Source organism: Marmota flaviventris, chromosome 10 (genome assembly GCF_047511675.1).
Source record: "Marmota flaviventris isolate mMarFla1 chromosome 10, mMarFla1.hap1, whole genome shotgun sequence".
Lineage (NCBI taxonomy): Eukaryota > Metazoa > Chordata > Mammalia > Rodentia > Sciuridae > Marmota > Marmota flaviventris.
This window is the reverse complement of record NC_092507.1, coordinates 14061232-14083397: the sequence shown is the minus strand read 5'-3', so window position 1 is coordinate 14083397 and position 22166 is coordinate 14061232. Positions and strand designations below refer to the sequence as shown.

Below are 22166 nucleotides of genomic sequence, written 5' to 3'. Positions count from 1 at the left end.
AGGGGCACGGCTCAGGGGCATGGCTCAGGGGCACGGCTCAGGGGCATGGCTCACTCTCGCTGTTTAAGTTTGACAAACCCATGCCCCCAGTGCTAAAGGGGACTGGACAGGTGCTCTTTTCCTGGCTACAAGGCAGGGGGGACATGCCGTCCTTGGTGTTGACAGTAGAAGGGCCACGCTGCTGGGTCTGTGCTCTGCCCTGGGTCCCTTCAGCCGCCCTGCTCCCCTCCCCCACCCCCTCCAAGCTTTCCGCAGCCTCCTCCTTCCCTGGTTTTCTTCATGCCTGGGAAAACAACCGGGCACCACTGTCCTACTCCCACGAGCTTTGGGTAGCCTGGGACCAGCACGCATCAGGCCTGGGGAGCCAGCCTGGGCCGTGCTCACCAGGAAGATCCAGGCTGGGGTCAGAGGTCAGCAATAACCGGCAAGGAAGCAGGGTGAACTTGGGTAAAGGTAGAGAACATTGGGCCTTCCCTTTCCGTAGACATCCCTCTCTGTCCCAGGCATCACCAGGGGTACAGTACGTCAATAAGCCATCTTCTACCTTCCTCCCCACTCCACCTGCTACAAGGAATCCATTGGGACACTGGCCTGCTGGGAGGAACCCGCCACAGACCCACAGCGTCTCCCCATTTCCAGCTCTTTACCACTTCCGTAAATGGCTTTCTTGAAGTGACAACCTCACCATTGACTCCTACTGCACAGTGCTATTTTACATTTCTACTACTCCGTGCAGATAAGGCTGCAATGTCAGAATCTCTCAGGGGAAATGGGGGGCAGGACTTCTCAACAGGAGAACATAGAATCTGCTATGCCATAAACCGTATGTGGTTTTGTAAAGAAGTAGGGTGGGTGTCTCAGTCAGTTCTTGCTATAGTGATGCTGTGTAACAAAGAACACCGTAACTCAGAAGGGTGCAGATCACACTTAGGATCTACCCTTGGGCTGTGTGCGGTTGACCTGAGATGGCCTCTGTAAGGTTGGCAGGCTTGGCTCCAGGCTCAGTTTTGGGGAGGTTAAAGGGCAGCAGCTACCCAGGGAGTGCTCTGTTCATGGCAGAAGCGTGCCAGAGCCAAGCAAACTGAGTGTGCAAACTTAAGACCTCTGCTTGTATCACATTCACTAACATCCTGTCTCTTCTTGACTGCCGTAAAGCCACCTCTCCAAACCCAGTGGCTTAAACCAGCCGTGCCTGGGACCTCGTGATTTCCGGGGAGTCAAGCAAGTTCCCTTTTCTCCATCAGCCTCACCCCTGTGGTGGCCGTCAGAGCTGGAACCCCTCATGTGTCCAGCCATCTTTGCTTGCTCCTCCCTGCCCTCTAAATCCACTCCTCCCAGGGAGGCCTTGAAAAGCTGCCATCCACTGACCTGTTGTCATTTTGCTCCCTTCCCGGTCACCTGTCTCCAACCCGTCCACAAACCACCTGCCCAGTTCATTACTTGGAGAGACAGGGATCTTGGGAACAGAGACAGGAGTCTTGGGAACAGAGACAGGGGTCTTGGGAACAGAGACAGGGATCTTGGGAACAGACATGGGGGTCTTGGGAACAGAGACAGGGTCTTGGGAACAGACACGGGGGTCTTGGGAACAGAGACAGGGGGTCTTAGGAACAGAGACGGGGGTCTTGGGAACAGAGACGGGGGTCTTGGGAACAGAGACGGGGGTCTTGGGAACAGAGACAGGAGTCTTGGGAACAGAGACGGGGGTCTTGGGAACAGAGACAGGGATCTTGGGAACAGAGACAGGAGTCTTGGGAACAGAGACAGGGGTTCTTAGGAACAGAGACAGGGGTCTTGGGAACAGAGATGGGGGTCTTGGGAACAGAGACGGGGGTCTTGGGAACAGAGACTATTCCTCACTGAGAGGAAGCCGTGCAGCTCCGCCTCCAGCTACATCAATCACGTGCTGCCTCCAGATGCCACTGGAAGCCAGGCCCCCGTTCCCCTGCGGAGCAAGTTGAATGAATGACATTGGCCACTTGGCCGCGGTCAGTGGAAGTGAAGCTGCCCATCAGCTGCCTCCAGAGTGACTTGAAGCTTGCGAGAGGGAAGGGGGAGGCAGGTGGCCTCGTGGTGACAAAGTGGGGTAGCATGACACTGGGATGGTGGACTCCCAGAGCAGCTTTCCCCTGGCATCTTTGAACTGCCCCACCCCCAGCTCTTCCCTGCCCACCATGAAGAATTTGGGCTTCTGAATTAGATAGACTGGAATCTTTCTCCAGTTTTATCTTTGACCAGCTGTGGGACCCTGGGTGTGTCCGTGGGGAACTGAGGGGTCCAAGATCCCCAGAGCCAAGCCTGTGGGCATGGCCTCCCCGGCAGTCCCCTGGGGGCTGGCACCAAGGAGGCTGCTGGGGACTAGAGCAGAACCTTTCTCACTGAACTGCTTGAACCCACCCAGAAGCAGAGTGAATAGGAACATGGACACACACCTACTCACACTCACAAACATACTCACACACTCAGGGCTGGCCCTGTGCTGGCAATGGCAGGACAGTAGCAAGATGCGGGAATCTGTGGTCCTCAGATTATGGGACACATAGCTCCTCCCCACCTAGAAGCCACCCGCATTGCTGCTGCCAGTGTGCGGGCCCTGGAGTTGGGACATCTGGTTTCAGTTCCAAACCCAGCACTAGGCTGGTCCTTGACCTCCTGAGCACCAGCTGACTTGTTTGAGGCACAGAACCTAACTGTGTCTACACTGAGGTTGGAAAGGGTTACATTGTCTGTGATGGTGTTGGCATTCGTCACTGTGACAAAACACCTGAGACAATCAGCCTCTAGGAGGAAGGGTTTATCTTGGTGCCGCAGTCTGGCTGGGCACAAAATCACGAGCCACTCAAGCAGGAACAAAGTTTATTTTTTGAAACTGCCGCCAATGTCCGGTACCGCCCGGGAAGATTTTTTCCACCCACGCGGCCTCCTCTCGGACGCCGAGCGAGCTCCTCCCCTGGAACTCCCTCCTACTGTACTTCCCCAACCAATGGGAACTCTCCAGGAGTCCCGTAGCCAGCCTAGGTGAACAGCAGGAGTCCAATATCCATATGAATGCAAATCTTAACATAATCATATCATCTCAATGGCTAGCTGGCGTCACCTTTCAACCAAAAATGCCATGCATCATATACTTGGCTCTTAGCATCTTGGCTCACAGGGTGGGACGTGCCAGCCCACGGCCAGTTGGCCTGTTGTTTTGGGGTCTGTGGCGAGACAGCACATCATGTGGGAGTGTGTGGCCAGAGCAAAGAGAAAGAGGAAGAGGCCCAGGTCCCAGATCTCCTCCAAGGCCACACCCCCACCCAATAACCTAACTTCCTCCAACTAGGTCCTGCCTCTTAAAGGTTCCACCACCTCCCAATAGCGCCAGAGGCTAGAGACCAAGCCTCCAACACTTGGGCCTTTGGGAGACACTTATCCCAATCATGGCAGTGAGAGTGGAAAGTGGGCACATGATAGCACGTACTGTGCATTCCTATTATGTTAGGAACCGTCCAAAGCATCATAAACGGGAGCTGGCACCTGGGTAGGCCCTCAGCCTCCCACGAAGTCAGGACCTGCAGTTCCTGTTCCTTCCTGTCGCCACCCCCGCCTGTTCCCTCCTCAGCCACCCTCTCACGGAGCCCAGCCTGTGTTGCTGGTGGGGGCCTCTTCAAGGCTCCAGCTGCCCGTGAACTTGAATGGCTGCTGCATCCTTGGCTCAGGGCTGCCGTCCCACATCTGAGTCTCTCCAGCTCTCTGTCTGGTCTCAGGCAGCCCTGATGATTCAACACCCAATTAATCTGCACTCGGAGGAGACCCTCTCTTAATTGCAAGAAAGCTGTCATTATCTGAGTTAGGGGGTGTAAAGGGGGATTACTCTAATACACTTGAATCCACTAATTGTTTTCTGGAGCCCCTTGAGAGCCAATAACGAAATGTAACAGTAAATCCCAGAACCACACAGAGCCTGCAATACCTCAGCCAGCCTGGCCCTCCCTCCTTCCTCTCAACAAGAAAACCTGCCTATAGAATTATCTGTCTTCACCCTGTGCCTCCCTTTTGGGGGGATGCCACAGGTCTTGAGGGTGCTGCCCTCGGACTCTGTCACCGGTAACAGGGCTCCTCACAGCCAGTCCTGCTCTTCCCTTAGGCTCAGCGTGATCAGCTTCTTTTCAACTATGTGTCAGCTGCAAGCCACTTGAGGGCAAGGAGCTGTCTGACCTCTGTACCTCCTGTACCTGAAATAAAGCCAACAGAGAGTGCATGTTCCAGTAAACCAAACTTAAAGTCTGCCACTACGGTCTTTCACAGTGTATCAGTCAGGGTAGGCTAGGTTATGCTGCAGTGACAAGCATCCCCCAACTCTTACAGGTTTCACATAACAAAGGTTCATTTCTCACTTGTGCTGCCTGTCTATTGTGGGTAGGCAGGGAGCATTGAGCACAGTCACTCAGACTGCCAGAACAAGGAGGGGCATCACCTTAATATGAGCCTTATCAGGCATGGGTCAAAGAATGTGAGTTATGTGCTGGCTCTTAAAAACTCCACACACATGCCTGTAATCCCGACTATACAGGAGGCTGAGGAAGGAGGATTGCAAGTTTGAGGATAGCCTGGGCTACTTAGTAAGATCCTGTCTCAAAATAAAATTTAAAAGGGCTGGGGGTACAGCTTAGTGGTAGAGCACCCCTGGTTCAATCCCCAGTCCAAAAAAAAAAAAAACTTTTACATATGTCACTGTCATTGACCAAAGCAAGGAACATGGATGTTCATTCCTAACATCAGTAAGAGGCCAGTGTGTTCCTCCCATGTGCTCAGAAGACAGAGTAGAGCCCTCTGGTGATCAGCACTGGTGAACTTCAAGTGTCCCATGTCCACTATGGGGTCTCAGAAATACACTGGTTCCACAAAAATACACTAAGCAGAGATTCCGTTTCCTGAGTGTGCTAAAAATTCATACTTAGAGCAGCCAGGAGCCCTTGGTGGGTTCTGGCCTGCACCATAAATTCTCAGCTAAAAAGACAACATTGTCGCTGAGCCTCAGTTTCTTTATCTGCAAAATGGAGGCTTTCTTTTCCTCCTCTTCTTGACTGATAGGTGCAGCCCTTCCACCTTGGAGGGTGGCAGGACACTCAGGGGAAGGCTGAGTGTCCATAAGAGCCCCAGGGACTGATAATCCAGGGAGCCAGGAACTCCCAAGGGGCCTCCATGTTGACAGGCAGGAGTGGGACCCAGCATGCCACCCACAAAGACACAGAGCCCAGCCAAAGCCAGGCTCTGAAGCCATTCTGACAAGGAACAGGGTCAGGCAGATCCGGCCAAAGCTCAGGGGACCTCTGACAGCACCAGTTCCCAGAGACTCACGGAGGTGGTCTGGTGACATGTGTGACTCGTAGAGCTGCCTGTGGCAGTGACTGTTACAGGTATGGGAATAGCGACAGCAGAGACAGGAGTGGCTCCGCCTGCAAAGACCCAGCCCCCCAGGCAGGGAGTCCTGCCCACCCTTCATTTTTCAGAGAAGAAGAGTGAGATTTAGAGAAAGTGAGTCGCTTACCCCAGAACTAGGATTTTGACGTTTTCCCAGCCCCCGGGGCTCCGCTTTTGTCCTGTGATTTTATTTCAGCCCCACCCCATTGGGTGTTGTCACTCAAAGCAGCCTCCACACCAGACCTTGCAGACGGGAAGTTCCCACCGACTCACCCCACCAGCTCGGGGTTAGTAAGCACCCTGTGCTGGGTTCGGTGCCCCGTGCTGGGCTCGGCCTCTCGGAGCTCACAATCTGTGGGAACAAGCTGCCATCCCGAGAACAGAGTCGGGGTCTTGCAGAGTGGGTGTGGGGGTTAGCGATGACAACCTGGCCATCGCCCAGCAGAGCAACAGGCCCCTAGGTGGCACTTGGGAAAGGGCGCTTCTCCTGTTCTTCGGCACCAGGTTCTCCAGGCTGCCCGGCTGGGGCTGACATTGCTCGGCTTGTGCGTCCCCGGGACCGTTACCTCCGCTGCCCCAACCCGAGAGCCCTGGCTAAGGAAACGGCAGCAGTCCCAGAAGCCAGCCCCTCTGCTCCTCCCACAGCCCCAGGGGATGGGGCCCTCAGAGAGAGATCCCAGAGATCCAGAAGGCTCTACGGAGCTTGGTGTTCAGATCCTCGGAGCAGACAGGAATAGGCGCAGATTCCTGCAGGGCTGGGTTAGCCACTCAGGGGTAGCGCATGTGCTGGACAGGCCCGAGGCCCTGGGTTCGGTGTCCAGTCACACACAGACACACACGCCAGGCAGTCGGCCCTCGTATCCGTGGGTTCTGGGTCTTGGAATTCAACCAGCAACACACAGGGAAAAAAAAAAAAAACCTAGGTTCACACTGAATGTGCACAGACTTGACCTTATCATCGTCCCCTAATCAACAGGGCACAACAACCACCGCATTTCCATTGCGTTGGGTGTTAGAAGTCTCTAGAGCTGGTTTGAAGTATCTGGGAGATGTGCGTGGGTTTAAACACAAACACTGCACTGTGTCACAGAAGGGACTTGAACCCCTCAGATCTGGTTCCCCAGGGGTCCCTGAACCAAGCCTCTCAGGTGTCAAGGGACTGATCTTAAAGGAACAGCACGTGCACGCACGCACACACACACACACACACACACACACACTTAGGATTAGAAGCCGCCCGGGACATGCAGTACCTGAGATATTAGTCTTCAGATGCTAAGGACAGCGCTGTTGTCATTAGTATCAGCAGCTGTGGCGAATGCTCGATTATTGAGGGGGCTAGGTGGCAGGATGATCCTGTTCTCCCTGCTGTCTCACTGAGGGCCGAGGGTGGATTTGCTTCTGTTTTTTGTGGGCTGTTTGCCTCGGCAGGGCCAGGTGTATGTGCTGACGTCCGTGGCGGTGGTTTTCCTAACTCTGTCCCTCACAGCATCCTCATGAGGACGCAGAGACAGAGACAGTGGGTGGTTGATCGCGCCGTCCCCTTCCTGGTCACCCCCTGGGTCTTGCTGCCAACCTCTCCCTCCCTCGTGCTTACCCACTTTTGCCCACACTCACTCACCAAGCATCAGCTCCCAAGTCTCTCCCTGCTAGACGAAGGTCACCTTCAGGGCTATTTTGTCACCTTTGTGTCACCAGCTCCTGACTCAGGCTTTGACACAGAGGAGGTGCCCGTGCACCTCAGTAGCCGAGTTATTAATGAGACAGGAAGCAGCCAGGGAGCTGTCAGTGAGCACAGCCTGCAGAGAACCCTGCCCCAGGCCTCTAGGGAGGGGTTCCAGAAGCTGCCCTGGCCAGGAGGACACCGCAGCCTACAAGACCAGGGCCAGCTGGTTGACCTATTGTCCAGGCCTCCCAGTGACCTCCCAGCATGCAGGCTGATCTGTTGCAGACTGGCACAGCCTGCCAGCTTGTGCACACCAAGTCCGCTGCTCCCACCCGCTCGAAACCAAGACAGGATGCGCACCTGCCAGATGGCTGTGCCTTGGGCAGGAAATGGGCATAACCAGAATTCCCAGAGATAAACACGTCCCTTGGGGTGGTCTATCTCCCATCCAAGGGCGTGCACTTGCTTTGGGAGTGAATAGCAGCCCTCTGACCCCAGCAGGTGGCAGGGGGTAGTGTCTGCTGCCAGGAGGAGCCACCATCTGAGTCCTCACTAAAGACTGGGCCCCACATCACAGTTCCTGGTGCATCTTTTCCATGTATTTGTAAAATAATTTCAAACATTAAGTGGTTGAAAGGGAACTCAATCTGCCTCCTACTCCTGGCTCAGCCAAATGGCCACATGAACCAAGAATTGCTTCAGTTATTTATGCATTTATTCTCCTCTTTGTTCCAAAAGCATTTGAAGAGAATTAATTAAAAGCATTACATACTGTTGTGCCTGGCAGCTGTGTTGACTGGTTGGGAGACCTCAGGACTAAGCCGCTTGCCTGAGCCCGTGCTCAGCTAGCGAACAGGAGCCTGCATGGCCCACTTCAGCTGGGCGCTGGGGTCAGTCAGTTCTCCAGCCCGGGATCTCCACCCCTTCTCCTCTGCAATTCCATCACTTTTCTTAGTATCTCCAGGGTGCAGGGAAGCCTGGCATCCTGCTGAAAATGTCACGAACAAGGGCACACTGGATAAAGAACCTAGAAACCTGAGTTTAAATCCAGACTCTGCTAGTTTCTGTCTGAGCACCCCCGGGCAAGTCACTTCACCTCTCTGAGCCTCAGGGTGATTAGTACAATAGGGATGCTGGTGCCTTTGGGTCCCATTCTGGGATTTAACACCTGCCACTTACTGAACACTTCCCTTGGGCCAGGCAAAGTGCTGAGAGCTTTGCCGATCTTCTCTTATTTAATATACCAACAGCCCTAATGTCACAAAAGAAGGGGTGTCTCAGGAAAAGGATCTAGGAGTTCCCAGAGAGAAGGAGGAACAGGTTCAGGACCTGCAGGGTCCTTGGCTTACAGCGATGGCAAAGAATTTCAGCGCATGCCAGCCAGGGGCAGAAAGCAGTTTGTTTGTTTGAGGAAAGTGGGTGCACATTCGAGGGAGACTGTGGGTCATCTCAAGAGAGAGACGCCTTGGGGGTAAAGCAAGGGAGACACATTCAAGGGAGAGTGTGAGCATCACAAGAGTGAGAGGTGCAGTTCTGGGGTCCCCAGCTCTTCTTTCGAGGGAACTTGGCGGGGGGCGGTGTGGGAAGGTGTGTGGGAATGACACCAGTCTGGTGGTCTCAAGACGGTTTCTGGTGGCCTGGTCAGTCTCAGGATCCCAGGATGACGTGGTCTTCATCATCTGATCAGTCAGTAGTGCCGGGAAATCCTCTAAATTACAGCATCCCCAAGACGCCCTATCTCTTTGCTTAATCTGTTTATTGGAGGTTTATTGAACACAGTGCCCAGGTGGATTTACAGATTTCTTAGAAATTTGTGAGTAGCAGGTCTGGAAGAGAGACTGGCCTAGGAATGATAAAGGGGAAAGTATGCGTGCGTGACTCCTGAATCCAAATATAATTTCCTTGTCTTTCCTTTAAGTCTTTTTTCTCCCTCTTTTCAATCTTTCTCTCCAACCTCACTAAGAGGCAGCTGTTGATGTTCCCATTGGCCTGTGAGGAGGTCGAAGGTCTGGGTCTCTGTGTTCCCTTCTATCGCAAGCACCTGGCCTGGGTCTAGACAGGGATAAAGTACAGTAATTGACATTCTTCGTGGTCCTAGGTCACGGCAAAGCTGGCCTGTGGGGGCAGGTGTGACTACAGGGTGCTTGGCGACCAGCATGCCATCAGTCAGGTCTCCCCCTCTCCCTCCACCACCAGTTTCTCCAGGTGGACTTTTTCAAGGCTGCAGTACCCAGTGCCCCCGAGCTCCAGAATATAACAGCTCTGTTCTCGGGACAGAACGTGGGGTTCCCTGGGTTCCTGCTTTCATTCAACCTAGAGCCTGAGGAGCCCCTGGGGTCCTGGAGGGGACACAGACACCCTTGACCTTAGCGGTCACCACCTGCTAGAATGCATTTGATTGCACCCTGAATGCGGGGCTCTCCCTGGCCTCACTCCCGGGGCCTGGCCTCCCTGCTCCACCATTAGCCCTCAGGACACAGTGGCCAGGGAAGCTGCCTCACCAGCCTCCCTCAGATTGGCCACCAAGTGTCCTCCTAAATAAATCCACTTAACTTCCAGGGCTCAGAGGAGCCTCCGGGAACCTCCTTGCCCAACACCTTCAGGGCACAGCAAGGAAAAGGAGCCAGGAGAGAATGCGCCCAAACGGCAGAGGCAACTGGTGTCTGTAGGGAGTTTGATGAGATCGTGATGGAGACCCGGGGATGCCCAAGTCCTTGCCCTTTGCCCACCAGGTCCCCAGGAGAAATGAGCACGCAGGTCCCAGCTCCCCAGGAAAACTGTGCTGGATCGCATGGCAGGCGTAGCCCCCAGGAGCCCCAGGTCTTGGACAGGGACCTGTAGCCTGCTGGCCAGACCCAGAAGAAGGCAGGCAAAGGGGAGAGACAGAGACAGACCACCCGCCATTGGGATGAATATACAGCCAGATTCCTGCCCTTTTTTTTTTTTTTTGGCAAGGGTGGGCTATATCACCAGCCCTAAATACAGGGTCAGGGATAGAGAAGGTGGCCCCGCCTGTCCTCAGGGGCTTGACTAGCTCAGGAGAGGAAGCAGACCCTGCCATCTGACTTCCTGTTACACAGTGACCTGCCCTCCAGCACATGTCCTCCGAGAGCATTCTTACACTTGATCACCAGACCGTTCGCCCTCTTGCCTTAGGGGCAGTAGTGGGAGGCCTGGGAAAAAGGTGGGCAGGGACGCTGGGCTGGAAGGAAGGAAGGCTGAGGACTCCACTGTCCCTGCAGCCCAGAGCCAGCGAACCCTTTATGCAAACGCCCCCAGGGCCTCGTTATTCAAGGACTTTTCCCCCCTAGCCTGTCTTAAGACCCTATCTAGCCATTGGTAGACCCACTTCCCACTCCTAACTGTAAAGTGCATGCAGAATAAGTGGAGTAGGTGGAAAGTTTGCTAACAGTGACCCAGAAGGCTACAGTTCTCCATGCCACAGGTCTCAGGATCACGGGCTCAGGTCAGCAAACCCTTCCTTCAAAACCTGGCTCCACCACAACCTACTCCCCGGCCCCTGCAGAGTCCGTAAGCTCTTTGATCCTCTCTATTCACGCAGCCGACACAAGGACATGTACTTCACAAGGAGAAATGAAATAGCTCATATGAAGCACCCAGCACAGAGCCTGCGCACAGTGATGCTCAGAGATTGGCTGAGCTCACAGGCTGGTTGGCAGGCCTGAGCCTTAGAATGAGGTGAAGGGCACCTAGTGCTCTGTCTAATCCTAATGAGGTGCTCCAGGAGGCCCTGACCGTTATCTCAGGGTCAGTACAATGGGCCTTGCTTTATTCCTTCATCCCACGAATATCAGTCCAGACTGTCACACGGACTCAGGGCTCTTGGGGACAGTTGAGATCATTGGGTTCAAACTTCTGCGCTATTCAGGATCCCTCTGACATTGCACAGCAGAGATGTGCACTGTTTGATTGCTTCTAGTGACCGGAATCATCCTACCTGGCTAGGGGCAGTAGGTTAGGAATTTAGGAACTGCAGTTCAATAGGAGTCCATCACTTGTAGATCAGGGGGCGTCAGGCACTGCCCAGAGTGTGCGATCCAGCCGCTGGTGTTGCTTAAGTGTGCCGTGAGAGGAGAGAGGTTGACCAGCGTGTCCCCAGTCTGGCTCTGGGCTTTTCTAAAACATGATCTTAACCATGATGTCTCTATTATGCAAACTCCCAAGAGACAATGCTGAGAGCCAAATGCTGCACAGATCCACCTGTCACTGTCACGGTCATACAGATGGAGTGGCTGCCCGTGCTCACTGCCCCAGTTCTGGGGAAACTGATTCTCTATCAGAGTTGTGGTGTCCAGCACCCCGGGAGGGGATGGTCTCCAGGAGCAGATCTCTCCCTGGCCACCTGGAGCCCCTGTGGCCATCCCTTCCAGCCTCATGGACAGGCCCCTCCCAGTGACCACTCCTCCCTCCCCTCCAGAGCCTCCCCCTCACTCAGAACTTCGTGCAAACAAGTCCCATACACGAGAGTCTCAGTCAATAGTAATAATCCCGTGAGGATCCAGACCCTCTGCAGCAAGGAGCATACCTCTGTGGGAGGAGCAAACACCCCGGCCTGCACGTGCAAACGCACACACACACACACAGCCCCGTTAATTTACGTATTAATTAATCATCTCAGTTCACAGCATTGTGTAATGGAGATTGAGGTTTTTTCCTCCTGTATCTAAGATTTCCGTGCTCCTCAGGCCCGTGCACCAGTACTGTCTAACTGCTGTCTTTGGGGGACCAGCCTGGCCTGTTTTGCAGAGCGGAAGATGAAAAGCTTCCTGCCTGCAAGTCAGGGTGCCTCCCGTGCTTTGGGCTTTTATGACAGAGTCTGAGTTTGGGGGACCCCTGTTGCAGCAGCCTTGCCTTACCCTCGCAGGGCAAAATGGAAGAGGTGGGAATCAAAGATGAGAAATGAAGACTGACTCCTTCCCTTAATTCACCCCAGATCCTGGTAGGATGTCCACACTGGCTCTGCTAAGCATTTCCCCAGTGTGAACCTGCTCCCCGGGGGTCTGGGGCTGGGGACAATGGAACCCCTGTTCCTTTGTCGCTCCTTCCTTGCTGGTCGGTCCTGTGTCTCTGCAGCGGATTTCCTTTGCCGTAGGTGCAGTCTGCATCCCTTCCCTCAAGGTCTGTTTCTTGGACCCGCAGTCGGGAGATAATTTCCTCCTTCGTTTCGGCCTTATCGCTGGCTGCACACACGCACCCCTGCCAGGAGGGGAAAATCCGTCCCTTTTTGCTTCTTGAACTTGAGATGCTTTGGTGTTTGCAGCCAGGAGAATCTCATTATTGACAACGTGATGGGCATGTGGAACGGGTGCCTGGCTTTAAGGAAGGCCACCACAGGGAAAGGGTCAGACAGCAGACCGAGGGGTGTCCCTGGCAGAGCACCCCCCACCAAGCCAAAGGGTTCTCCATGGGGGCTCTTTAAAGAGCCAGGCTCCACTTGATGCATTTGAAGAATTTACAAAAACTCAATTTACATAGTTTCCCAGGCCAAAGCTATCACATGAAGTTTGCTACTAGGAAGAAGCTGTCCCTTCTCAGCCCTGGACGGTTTTTGAAAAACTGAAATCATTTCCAGTTTGCTGGGGGGTGGCAAGTGCAAGAGGCCAACCCCAGAGTCGGAGATTTTTAGTAAATATACTGAGTTGTGTGACCATCACCGCAACCTGAGTTTAGTACCTTCCCATCACCCCGGAAAGACACCCCGTGCTACGACTTGGGATGTAATGGATCTCTTTGATTCCTGAGTGAAAGAGTCAAACTAAGAGGCAAAAGCAAAAGTAAGTTTTGAAAAGAAATGTGTCTCGCTGCACGTGCCAATGACAAACTCCTGTGAGTGGAGGGGTGGGCGCGGCTGGCAGGAGCTTCTCTTAACTGCTGGAGGTTTGACGCCTCCTTAATGCTGAAGTTATAACAGGATGAAGGGCTTCCAGCTGCAGCAGTAACTGCAGGATATTAATAAGATGCAGAGAACTGGTTTAAAAATGGAAATTATGGGCACAAAAGCCATTTGTGTATTACTTCTAAACTTGATGATCCCCGCCCTCTTTGACATAAAAATCTGAAGATGTATAAAAGGGTCTATGCTAGAAGATGGTAACAGCAGGAAGAAAAAAATCCAAATGTGTTTCAAACTCTGTGTTCCCGAGCCAGCAAAGGTGGTTGGATCTTCTGTCCAGGGGAGTGCAGGGGGTGTTTGTTTGGTACCCGGATTGAACCCAGGAGCACTTACTGAGCCACATCCACATCCTTTTTGTACTTTATTTGGAGACAGGGTCTCACTGAGTTGCTTAGCACCTTGCCATTGCTGAGGCTGACTTTGAACTCGCAATCCTCCCGCCTCGGCCTCCAGAGCCGCTTGTATTATAGGTGTATTCCACTGTGCCCGGCTTCATTAGTTACTGTTAAATGTTAAATTCCAGTTTCTTCTGTTGGTCTTGAAAAGTGAGGACCATTCTGTACTCAATCCATGACAGGATCCAGAGATCATCTCTGCCCCAGTGGAAGAGGTCTGATGGGCACTGAAAGTGGCACCTGAGCAAGGGTTTTCTGTATTTTGCCTAGAAGGCTGGAAGGTTCTGGTAGTGTAAGTTTTGGAATCAAACAGTGGGATCTGGATTTTTTTTTTTTTTTCCTTCCCATCAGCTACAAGCTGTCTGTGTTTTTTGCTTGGTTGGTTTGGGATTTGGTGTTCTGTTGTTTGTTTGTTTTTATTTTCTTTTTTGGTGCTGGAGATTGAACCCAGGGCATCGTGCTAGACAAGAGCCCTACTGGGGAGCTGCACCCTAGGTTTCCCCTCTGCGCTTCCATCCTGGAAGGCTCTTGGCCTCCCTCCACCGGTCCTACCTGGTGTGATTCTTGCCCACGCCCCTTAGCTAACACCTGGGCATTACTGAGAGCCTGCTGCACAGCTTCTCCCCAGGTTTGCAGCCACGCAGAGAGCATAATCCTCTTTAAAACCCAGCGCATCTGAGCAGGGAACAGTGGTCTGAGGATGGAAGGGAAGGGGTCCAGTTGGCAGCTGTCAGTCCGGCTTCAGATGTGGGAAAGTGTGCTTTCAGGTCTCCACCGGCCCAGGCGTGGTTTGCCTGCACTCTGGGCTGGTTTATGAGGTTCAGCACTTGTCTCTGCTTAAGGTCTCAGACAAAGTAACTTTTTTTTGCTTTTCCCAGCAGCTTTGAGTTGATCAGAGTTGTTGTTCAGGCACCTGCTATGGCGGATGCTGGCCACTAGGGGGCGCAGCCCTCCCTCTGCAGAGCTATGGCAAGGGCCCCTCTCCAGCTTCCAGATAGATTCCACAGGAACAGCAGGCACCCCACCCTGCGGCTGGTCCCCAAAGAGAGCTGCTGGCCCAGAGGGTCCACACTGTTTAGCCCTCTGGCAGCAACAGTAACTCGATTGTGATCACTGTGTGAGTGAGTGGTTTCTGCATCAGCAGAGAGAATGGCCCAGGGACCTTATAGCTCTCTTGTGTGTTCTGGGTTGCAGCCCCAGCTGTATTCTCTCTGGCTGTGTGACCTTGGGCAAGTCGCATCCCCTCTCTGAGCCTATTTCCTCATCTGCCAAGGGAAGTGGTTGGAATGAAATCTCCTTGATCTGTAAGGGTCCCTTCAGCAACAGTGCCGCCAGCAACTCAGCACTGAAGACCCCTTGCGGGGAGGGGCGCCAGGACCACCCTGCAGGTCAGCCCAGACCTGAATGAATGAAGGAGAGACTAGACTCAGTCCAGCAGACCGAAGTTTGAAACCTTCTGCCACATCATCACCTGCCTGGAAGCAGAGGAGCGAGATGGAGTCTGTGTCATAGAATCCTTTCACATCAGAGCAGGGGGGAGCTGAGAGGGCTTGGTGCTCCGGGGTTCTGCATTAGTCACATTTTCGTCACTGTGACCAAAATACATGACGAGAATAACTTAAAGGAGGAAGGGTTTATTTCGGCGCACTGTTTGCGAGGTTTCCGTCCGAGGTCGGCCAGCTCCGTTGCCCCGGGCCCGGGGTGAAGGTCAAACGTCATAGGGGAAGGGCCAGCAGAGGGACCTGTCACCTCAGGGCAGCAGAGAGAGGGAGGGAGAGGCCAGGGACACTCCCAGTGACTCAGTCCTTCCACACCCCACCTGCTGCGGTTCCACGCCCCCCCCCCCAGTCATCCACTCGGCTGTGAATAAATTAATCCACTGATGAAGTCCCAGCCCTCAGGACCCCGTCACTCCCAAGAGCCCCACCTCTGGCTCTGGCTGCACTGGGGACCAGGCCTTCCACACGTGGCACCCGAGGGTCCGTCCAGAGCCAAGCCATAACAGGTTCCCAAAGTCTTGTTAGCCTGGAACCGTCCACTCAGATAAACTGGAATGGAAGCCCAGACAGAAAACAGAACCGTCTGGTCAGAGCCAGGGCCCGGAGAGACAAAGCCTCCTGTCCTGTGTCACTGAGCAAGAGGGCGGCAGAGCTGGCCAAAGCTGCCCCACCAGGCACAGTCACCCTGGGAGGTGCAGCAACTCAGACTCGTAAGGGTGGGGAGCCGCGGTGCAGGAGCCACTGACGGCCCCTGTGTGCCCACGGCGCTGGCTTCCCTGTACCATGACTGAATCCTCCAAAGACCCTCAAGCCCAGTATCATACCGTGGTTCTCGTTTAGGCTCAGAGAAGTTAAGTGACTTGGCTCCCGTTGCAGAGCTCAGAAGTGCCTATGCTGGGACTTGAACGGACGTCGTGGTCCCTGCACTGGCTTTCCTGAGGACAGAGTTCAGTCCTCCTTCACTCATTCAGGTCTTCACTGCGCACCACGCAGGGGCCTGGTGTGTTCCCTGGCCCTCACACGTGGCTGTGATAAGGCAGCCGGAGCCTCTGCCCTCATGGGACCTCACTGTTAGAGGAGGGGACAGAAGGTGAACAAATGATGTGTGACAAGAAGGAAAAGGACACAGAGACCCACCTCAAGTGGCCCTGGCTAAAATATCCCTGGTCAGCCGGCCAGGACACCCCACCGCCTCTCCACTGCCCTCTTCCTGCCAGGACCTGCTGGAAAGGAAGGGGACACTGTCCCCCCCACCTTCCAACTTGCAGGCCATCCGGGTCCACAGCAGGCGTGAGCTTTGTGGGTGCTGGAAAGAGACCCGGGTTCCGACTCGGGCCACGACACTTGCTGACCACATGCCTGTGTTTTCCTTAACTCTAAAATAGTGACAATGGGGCTTTGCAGGAATAGATCAGGGACATGAGGGCTCCACCCAGGCCCTGGAACCCAGTAAGGAGAGACCCCATAATGTGCCTGTGTGTGCACGTGTGTGTGTGCACGTGTGTGCGCATGGTGTGACATGTGTCTCCTTCAGTGCGGTTGGGGTATCCCTCCCAGGAACCACTGTGGCCAGGGACACTGATGGCCTTTTTCTGGGGTCTCTCGCCAGATTGCCAAGGGATCATCGAGGACGTCATCCTGCTGGGTGCCCCCGTGGAAGGAGACCCCAAGCACTGGGAGCCTTTCCGGAAGGTGGTGTCCGGGAGGATCGTCAATGGCTACAGCAGGTCTGTGCACCCTCTCTCCGGCGGGGAGGTGACACCTCTTCCCAAGCACCTAGGGTCCCAGGCCTCGTGCTGGGGACGTGCATTTGACACTGCTGTCCCAGTGCAGGCCCCGGCCCTGTTGGCAGCGAGGCCCAGGCCGGGTGCTCTGATCCGCTAAGCGTCCATCCTTACAGGGTGGATGGCAACGGGGGAAGATCCGGAAGAGCAGAGGATGTCCCTGGGTTGGGCCTGAGGCCACTTGCCTGCTGACAGGAGCCCAGCAAGGGCCCAGCATTGGAGCTGGGAGGGGCCACAGGAGAGTGGACGTGACACTGACGGTTTAAATAGAGATGGGTCCCACAGATGGAGGGCTGTGGACGAGACCGAGGGGCTCTGGGTTCATCGTTGTTGAAGGAACGAGCGAGGGGTCTGGATTGAGTCTGCGGAACGCTGTTTCAGGGCAGGGCGACAGGACGGGAAGCTGATGGCCCGCAGGTGGCCCATGGCCAGAGAGTGACAGACCCTCTGACAAGAGACAGGGCCAGCCTCAAAGGAGAGCAGCCCCGGCCTGGGGCTGGGGGAGGGGAGCTGAGGGCTTTCCGTCAAGGCTGGGACCCAGGGTCGGGAAGAGCCACCACCCAGACCTCGTGGGAGAACAGGCCAGAGGACCTTTACAGACTCCAAAACATTACGGATTCTAAAGCACAACAGGACCCTCAGGACTGGGGGGCCACTCAGCTGAAGTGCAGAATGCTGACCAGGTCACCCAAGGAAGGTGACATTCTGAGCTCCAAATACAGGGCCGTGTGGAGTTCAAGAAACAGTGGGACAGGTGATTACTTGTAGGGGACGAGAAAGGAAGGAAAACATGACTTCACAGCTTGCATGGGAGCTGACTGACTCCAGTTGAAACAGCTTTACAAATTAGTAAGGAGAGCCAGGCGTGGTGGTGCACACCTGGGACCCCAGCTGCTCGGGAGGCTGAGGCAGGATTCCAAGTTCAAGGCCAGCCTCAGCAACTTAGCAAGACCCTGTCTCAAAACTTTTTAAAAAATCAAAAAGACTGGAGAATGGAGCTCAGTGGTAAAACATCCCTGGGTTCAAGCCCCGTACTTTAAAAAAAAAAAAAAATCGCCAAAGGATACCGTCATACAAACTCACAGAACAACTACAAATAGCCAGTAAACTTTTAAAAGATACCCAACTTCCTCATCATTCATTAAATAAATACAGGCTATAAAACGGGCTATCACAGCTTCACTTATAATTAAAAATTTTAAAGAACCTAAATGAGCACAAATAAGGCATAGTTAAGAGGGTAACACAAGAGTGACATTTTTAGGGTGTCAGACGCGGCTGGGTTAAAGGCTTGGCTCTGCCGCTCACTTTGGGGTGGCGTCCCTGAGTCTCAGTATCCCCACCTGCAAAGCTGCACAAATAGGGCCTCCCGCACAGGGGTCCTGGGGAGATTATGAAGGAACAGGCTGCACGTAGTAGGTGCCCCATAAATGGCAGCAGTGGTTTGTGGTATCTGTTAGTGGGCGTCTTCACGTGGTGAGGTTTTTGATTCTTGATTTTTGTTATTTTTTTCACAACAGCCAAGGGAAAGCATTAAAATTGCAAGTGTGCGGTGTGGAGGCACCGCGGTCTTATTAAACCATCTGTTCTGTTGAGAACTGGAGGCTAAAAAGCCTGGTTTTCAATTATGTTAGAGACCCTCGGCCGCGTCTCTGTAGAGAGAGGGAGGGGAGCTGCGGCCCACCGACCAGGTCCAGGGCTGGAGCTCCGTGGTCCAATTAAGCATCCACTAGGAGTTTCCGCTCTCAGCCCCCTCCGTCTTCCGTGGCTGTGAACTTAAACTTGAGGGCGGGGAGGGAGGGCAGGTCAGCACCAGCTGCCTGCGTTTATCAATGTGTGACTTGGATTGGTAACTCTTGGCCAATCCTTTCACTTTTTGGGGCTTCTCTTGACCCCCTGGGCTGGGTCATACTGCTCCCTGTCCCCCCGAGTTAGGGAACCTTGGGAGGGAGAGGTGACTTGCCCAGGGTCCACCAGGCAGAGCCCGGGTGCTAGAGGGCTGAGTTCTGGTCGCCAGGGTGACTTCCCTTAGCCCAGAGGTCAGAGGCCACCCGGCGTCTCTGCTCCAGCTGACGTGTGGAGGGGTGACAGGAGGACAGGAAGGCCCCACCACGGTGGGAGAGCCTGGAGAGTGAGCCAGGTGCCCCTTCAGCCGGTCCCCACGATGACTGATCCTAGCTGGGCCACCCCCTACCCCCGGGAGTCCTGTGACTGAGGGACAGTCCTGACCTCAGGGAGCCCTCTGTCTGGAAGAGGGGAAAGACCAGGAACACACAGGGGGACGTGTGGGGACCGTCCCCAAAGGAGCAAGTCCCAGCACAGGAGGGCTGAAGGGTGGACAGTACCAGGTGAGGGCTCAGGGCACTCCTGGAAGGTGTACAGAGGAGCCCGTCAGAGGCCGGAAGCACAGGCCCAGCTGAAGAGGAGCCACACACCCACAAGGCCCAGGCGGGGAGGTGATAATCGTCCCCAAGACTTCTTGAGCATCCGTGTGTCCCTGCACCACCTCATTTAAATTCCCACCGACTCTGGGAGCTTAGATCCACCGAGGCTCAGAGAGGGCAAGCACCTTCCCCCAAGGTCACACAGCTCATAATGGACAAGGCCGGCCCTGGAGAAGGGTCTTGAGTGCCAGTGAGGGACCCGTGGCTCGCTCAGGACTCCAAAGAGGACATAGGACCTTTAACACATTCCTGTTCTGTCCCTAAATGTGCATAAGGAAGGGCAGTTAACAGTTCTCAGTAAAGTGTTGTCACAATCACAACAGAAATAACGTAGAAGCAACGCTTTTCTTTGCTCCTGGGTAACTATAGCAACAGCGTCTGTGGGCCATCCCCAAATCCAGTGTTTGATGCATCTGAGTCTCATAATTCCTCACTAAGACGACTTGGATCATCTCCTTCTGCCCTCGCCGTCCATTCTGGGTGCCTCTGGGACCCTCGGCCTAAGGTAGACACTGGGACTTGGAAGCGATGCTCTCTGGAGAGTTATGGAATTTTCTAGAAGCAAAAGCTCATAGGCAGAGGGGAGCCATGGTCAGTTCCTGAGAGAAGAGGGGTGCTTTAGGAAGGCCACGGGGTCCCAGAGGGGAGAGCCAGGGGCGGGGGCGGGGGGGGGGCGAGGAGACCTTGCATTGGTCCCTGGGGGCAGGGGAGGCCCTGCCTGTCCTCCGGCTGGGAGGAGAGTGGACATTGAAGACGGGGCGGAGTAGGGACCAGCAGGGCAGGGGCAGGCCAGCCACAGGTGGGGACGCCTGAGATTGGATTCTGCTTGAGGGACCGAGCAGATGATATTCGGGAAGGAGTGGGGGGCCGAGGAGCCCTCCACCCCAGCAGGGGTCTTTAGAGGGCCCTGGACACTGGACTCCAGTCCTTCTGGGGCCTTCCCCACTGGCACCTACATGTGCACTCCTGTGGTGGAGACCCCGAGGGGGAGCTGGGAGCCCGGGAGACAGCACACCCGAGCCCCAGGCGGGTGGGGACTTGCCCTCTCCTGCCTCTCAGCCCCCTCCCGGGCTGCAGTGAGGGAGGCCGGTCTTTCAAGCTTCCAAAAATAATGGACCAGGTGATCAGGGAGCTGGTGCCCGTGGAAGAAACCAGACGTGCACGGTCAGGCCTGCCCCCCAGGTACTACGTGGCTCGGCTGGCCCAGCGCCCCGGGACAGAGCTCAGGGTTCCAGCTCAGGTCCATATCACGGGACCCTCAGACCTGTCCTCCGTGGACAGTGCTTGTGGCACTAAAGAGCTGGGCAGCAGAGTCCCAGGAGGCTTTCTGTGGATGGGGTAGGGGTGCTGGCTGGGGAGGGGGAGGAAGTGGGGTTCACAGCAGCCATGAAGGGACGAGTGTTCCCGGGCATTGACCCCCTGGGCAGCCACCAGGCCTCCGCCAGGAGACTGAGGGCCAGGAGAACCTGCGTGGGCCAGGCCTGTCCTGGAAAGGCAGAGCTGGTCCCCTGACTCCATAGCCCCCTCCCCCTTGACCCCTCAGGGAGCCCTGGGCCAGCCACCTGCCCAGCTGGGCACAGTCCCGAGCGGCCTGCTGACTGTGGGGAACGGGGTCAGTTCCCTCTTTATTCCCGCAGCCCTGGGTCAGCCGGCAGGGCTGGGGTGCTCATGCTGGAGCTGAGGCCCGGGTCCAGCCCCAACAAGAATTAATGAGGTGCTCGTCAACAGACATGCGTCTATGACATGCCAGACACTCTTCTTGCCTCTGGGGACCCAGAAGGGACCCAACCAGACAGCCTTCCTGGAGCCACCGTGGCCTTGTGCAAAGCCCTCAGCTCGGTCCCCCAGACCTCCCAGGAGACAGGCAGGCCCAGCCTGGCGTCTCCCCAGGCTGACGATCGCCCCGTCTCTGCCCACAGGGGAGACTGGCTGCTCAGCTTCGTGTACCGCACGTCCTCCGTGCAGTTCCGCGTCGCCGGCCTTCAGCCTGTGCAGCTGCAGGACCGCAGGATGGAGAACGTGGATCTGTCCTCGGTGGTGAGTGTCGCCCGCGTTTGCCTGTGTGTGAGGAGGTGTCTGGCCACCCCAGTCCAGCAGCCTAGACCCTGGAGACAGTGGCCCCGGCCGGCTCTGCGCTGGAGCAGGGAGAGACTGAGAATCTGCTGGGCGGGGACAGGGGCGACTGACCAGGCTCCTTCCTCCCGCAGGGCTCTGTCCCCCGCCTTCCACTCCAGTGCTAATCCTCACTGGACAGGCACTGCTATCCCCGTTTCATGGATTAGGAAATCAAAGTTTAGAAAAATTCCTGTCTTGCAGGACATAGTGGCACACATCAGTAATCTGTCACTCAGGAGGCCAAGGCAGGAGGATTACAATTTGAGGCCAAAGTTTGTCACCTGTTCTCAGCAATGTAGTGAGACCGTGTCTCAAGAAAAAGGGCTGGGACGTTGTTCAGTGGTAGAGCACTCGCCTAGTGTGTGTGAGGTCCGGGTTCATCCCCAGCACAGCAAGGGGGAAAGAAAAGAAAAGAAAGAGAAGTTCCTGTCTCGCAAGTTGCAATTACCAGGGCTGGACTTGATCCCCCAGAGCCTACACTGGCCCCCCACATGACTGCGCACCACCCCCATTCCCAGGTCTTCCCCTCCCACCCCACCCCGTAGCTCTCTAGTCAGGCCTGTCTGCCCCTCCCTGAAACCACCAGGTCAAGCAAAGGACCAGGTAGAGGGCTCCAGCCAGACCAGAAGCAGAGACAGAACCCAGAGCTGAGCCCTCATCAGGGGACAGCCCGGGTGCCACCGCCAGACCTTCCAACTCCGTCTCTAGGGGGCCATGTGCACCCTGAGGGGTCCTGCTGGCGAGAATTCTTGCAGGGATGGGTGGAAAGAGCCTGTCTGGGCGGCCACGCAAACAACTCGAGTGTCTAGATGATCTTTAAGGCTTGGAGAGCCTTCGTCCACTGAGACCTGCTTATCATAGCGAGTGGGAAGGGGACCTCTGTGAGCCTCGGTCTCCTTATCTATGAAATGGTGGAAACCACCTATCTTCCCCCCGGGCAGCA

The 22166-nt window shown here is 55.2% G+C and overlaps 1 protein-coding gene across 1 annotated transcript in view; it reads left to right on the top strand.

The window, feature by feature from the left end:
* Nucleotides 1–22166, top strand: part of Tmco4 (transmembrane and coiled-coil domains 4) — a 78930-nt gene that overhangs the window by 52368 nt on the left and 4396 nt on the right. Inside the window, 2 exon segments of the mRNA XM_027951872.2 lie at nucleotides 16490–16607; nucleotides 21028–21145. Coding sequence (XP_027807673.2) covers nucleotides 16490–16607; nucleotides 21028–21145 — 236 coding nt within the window.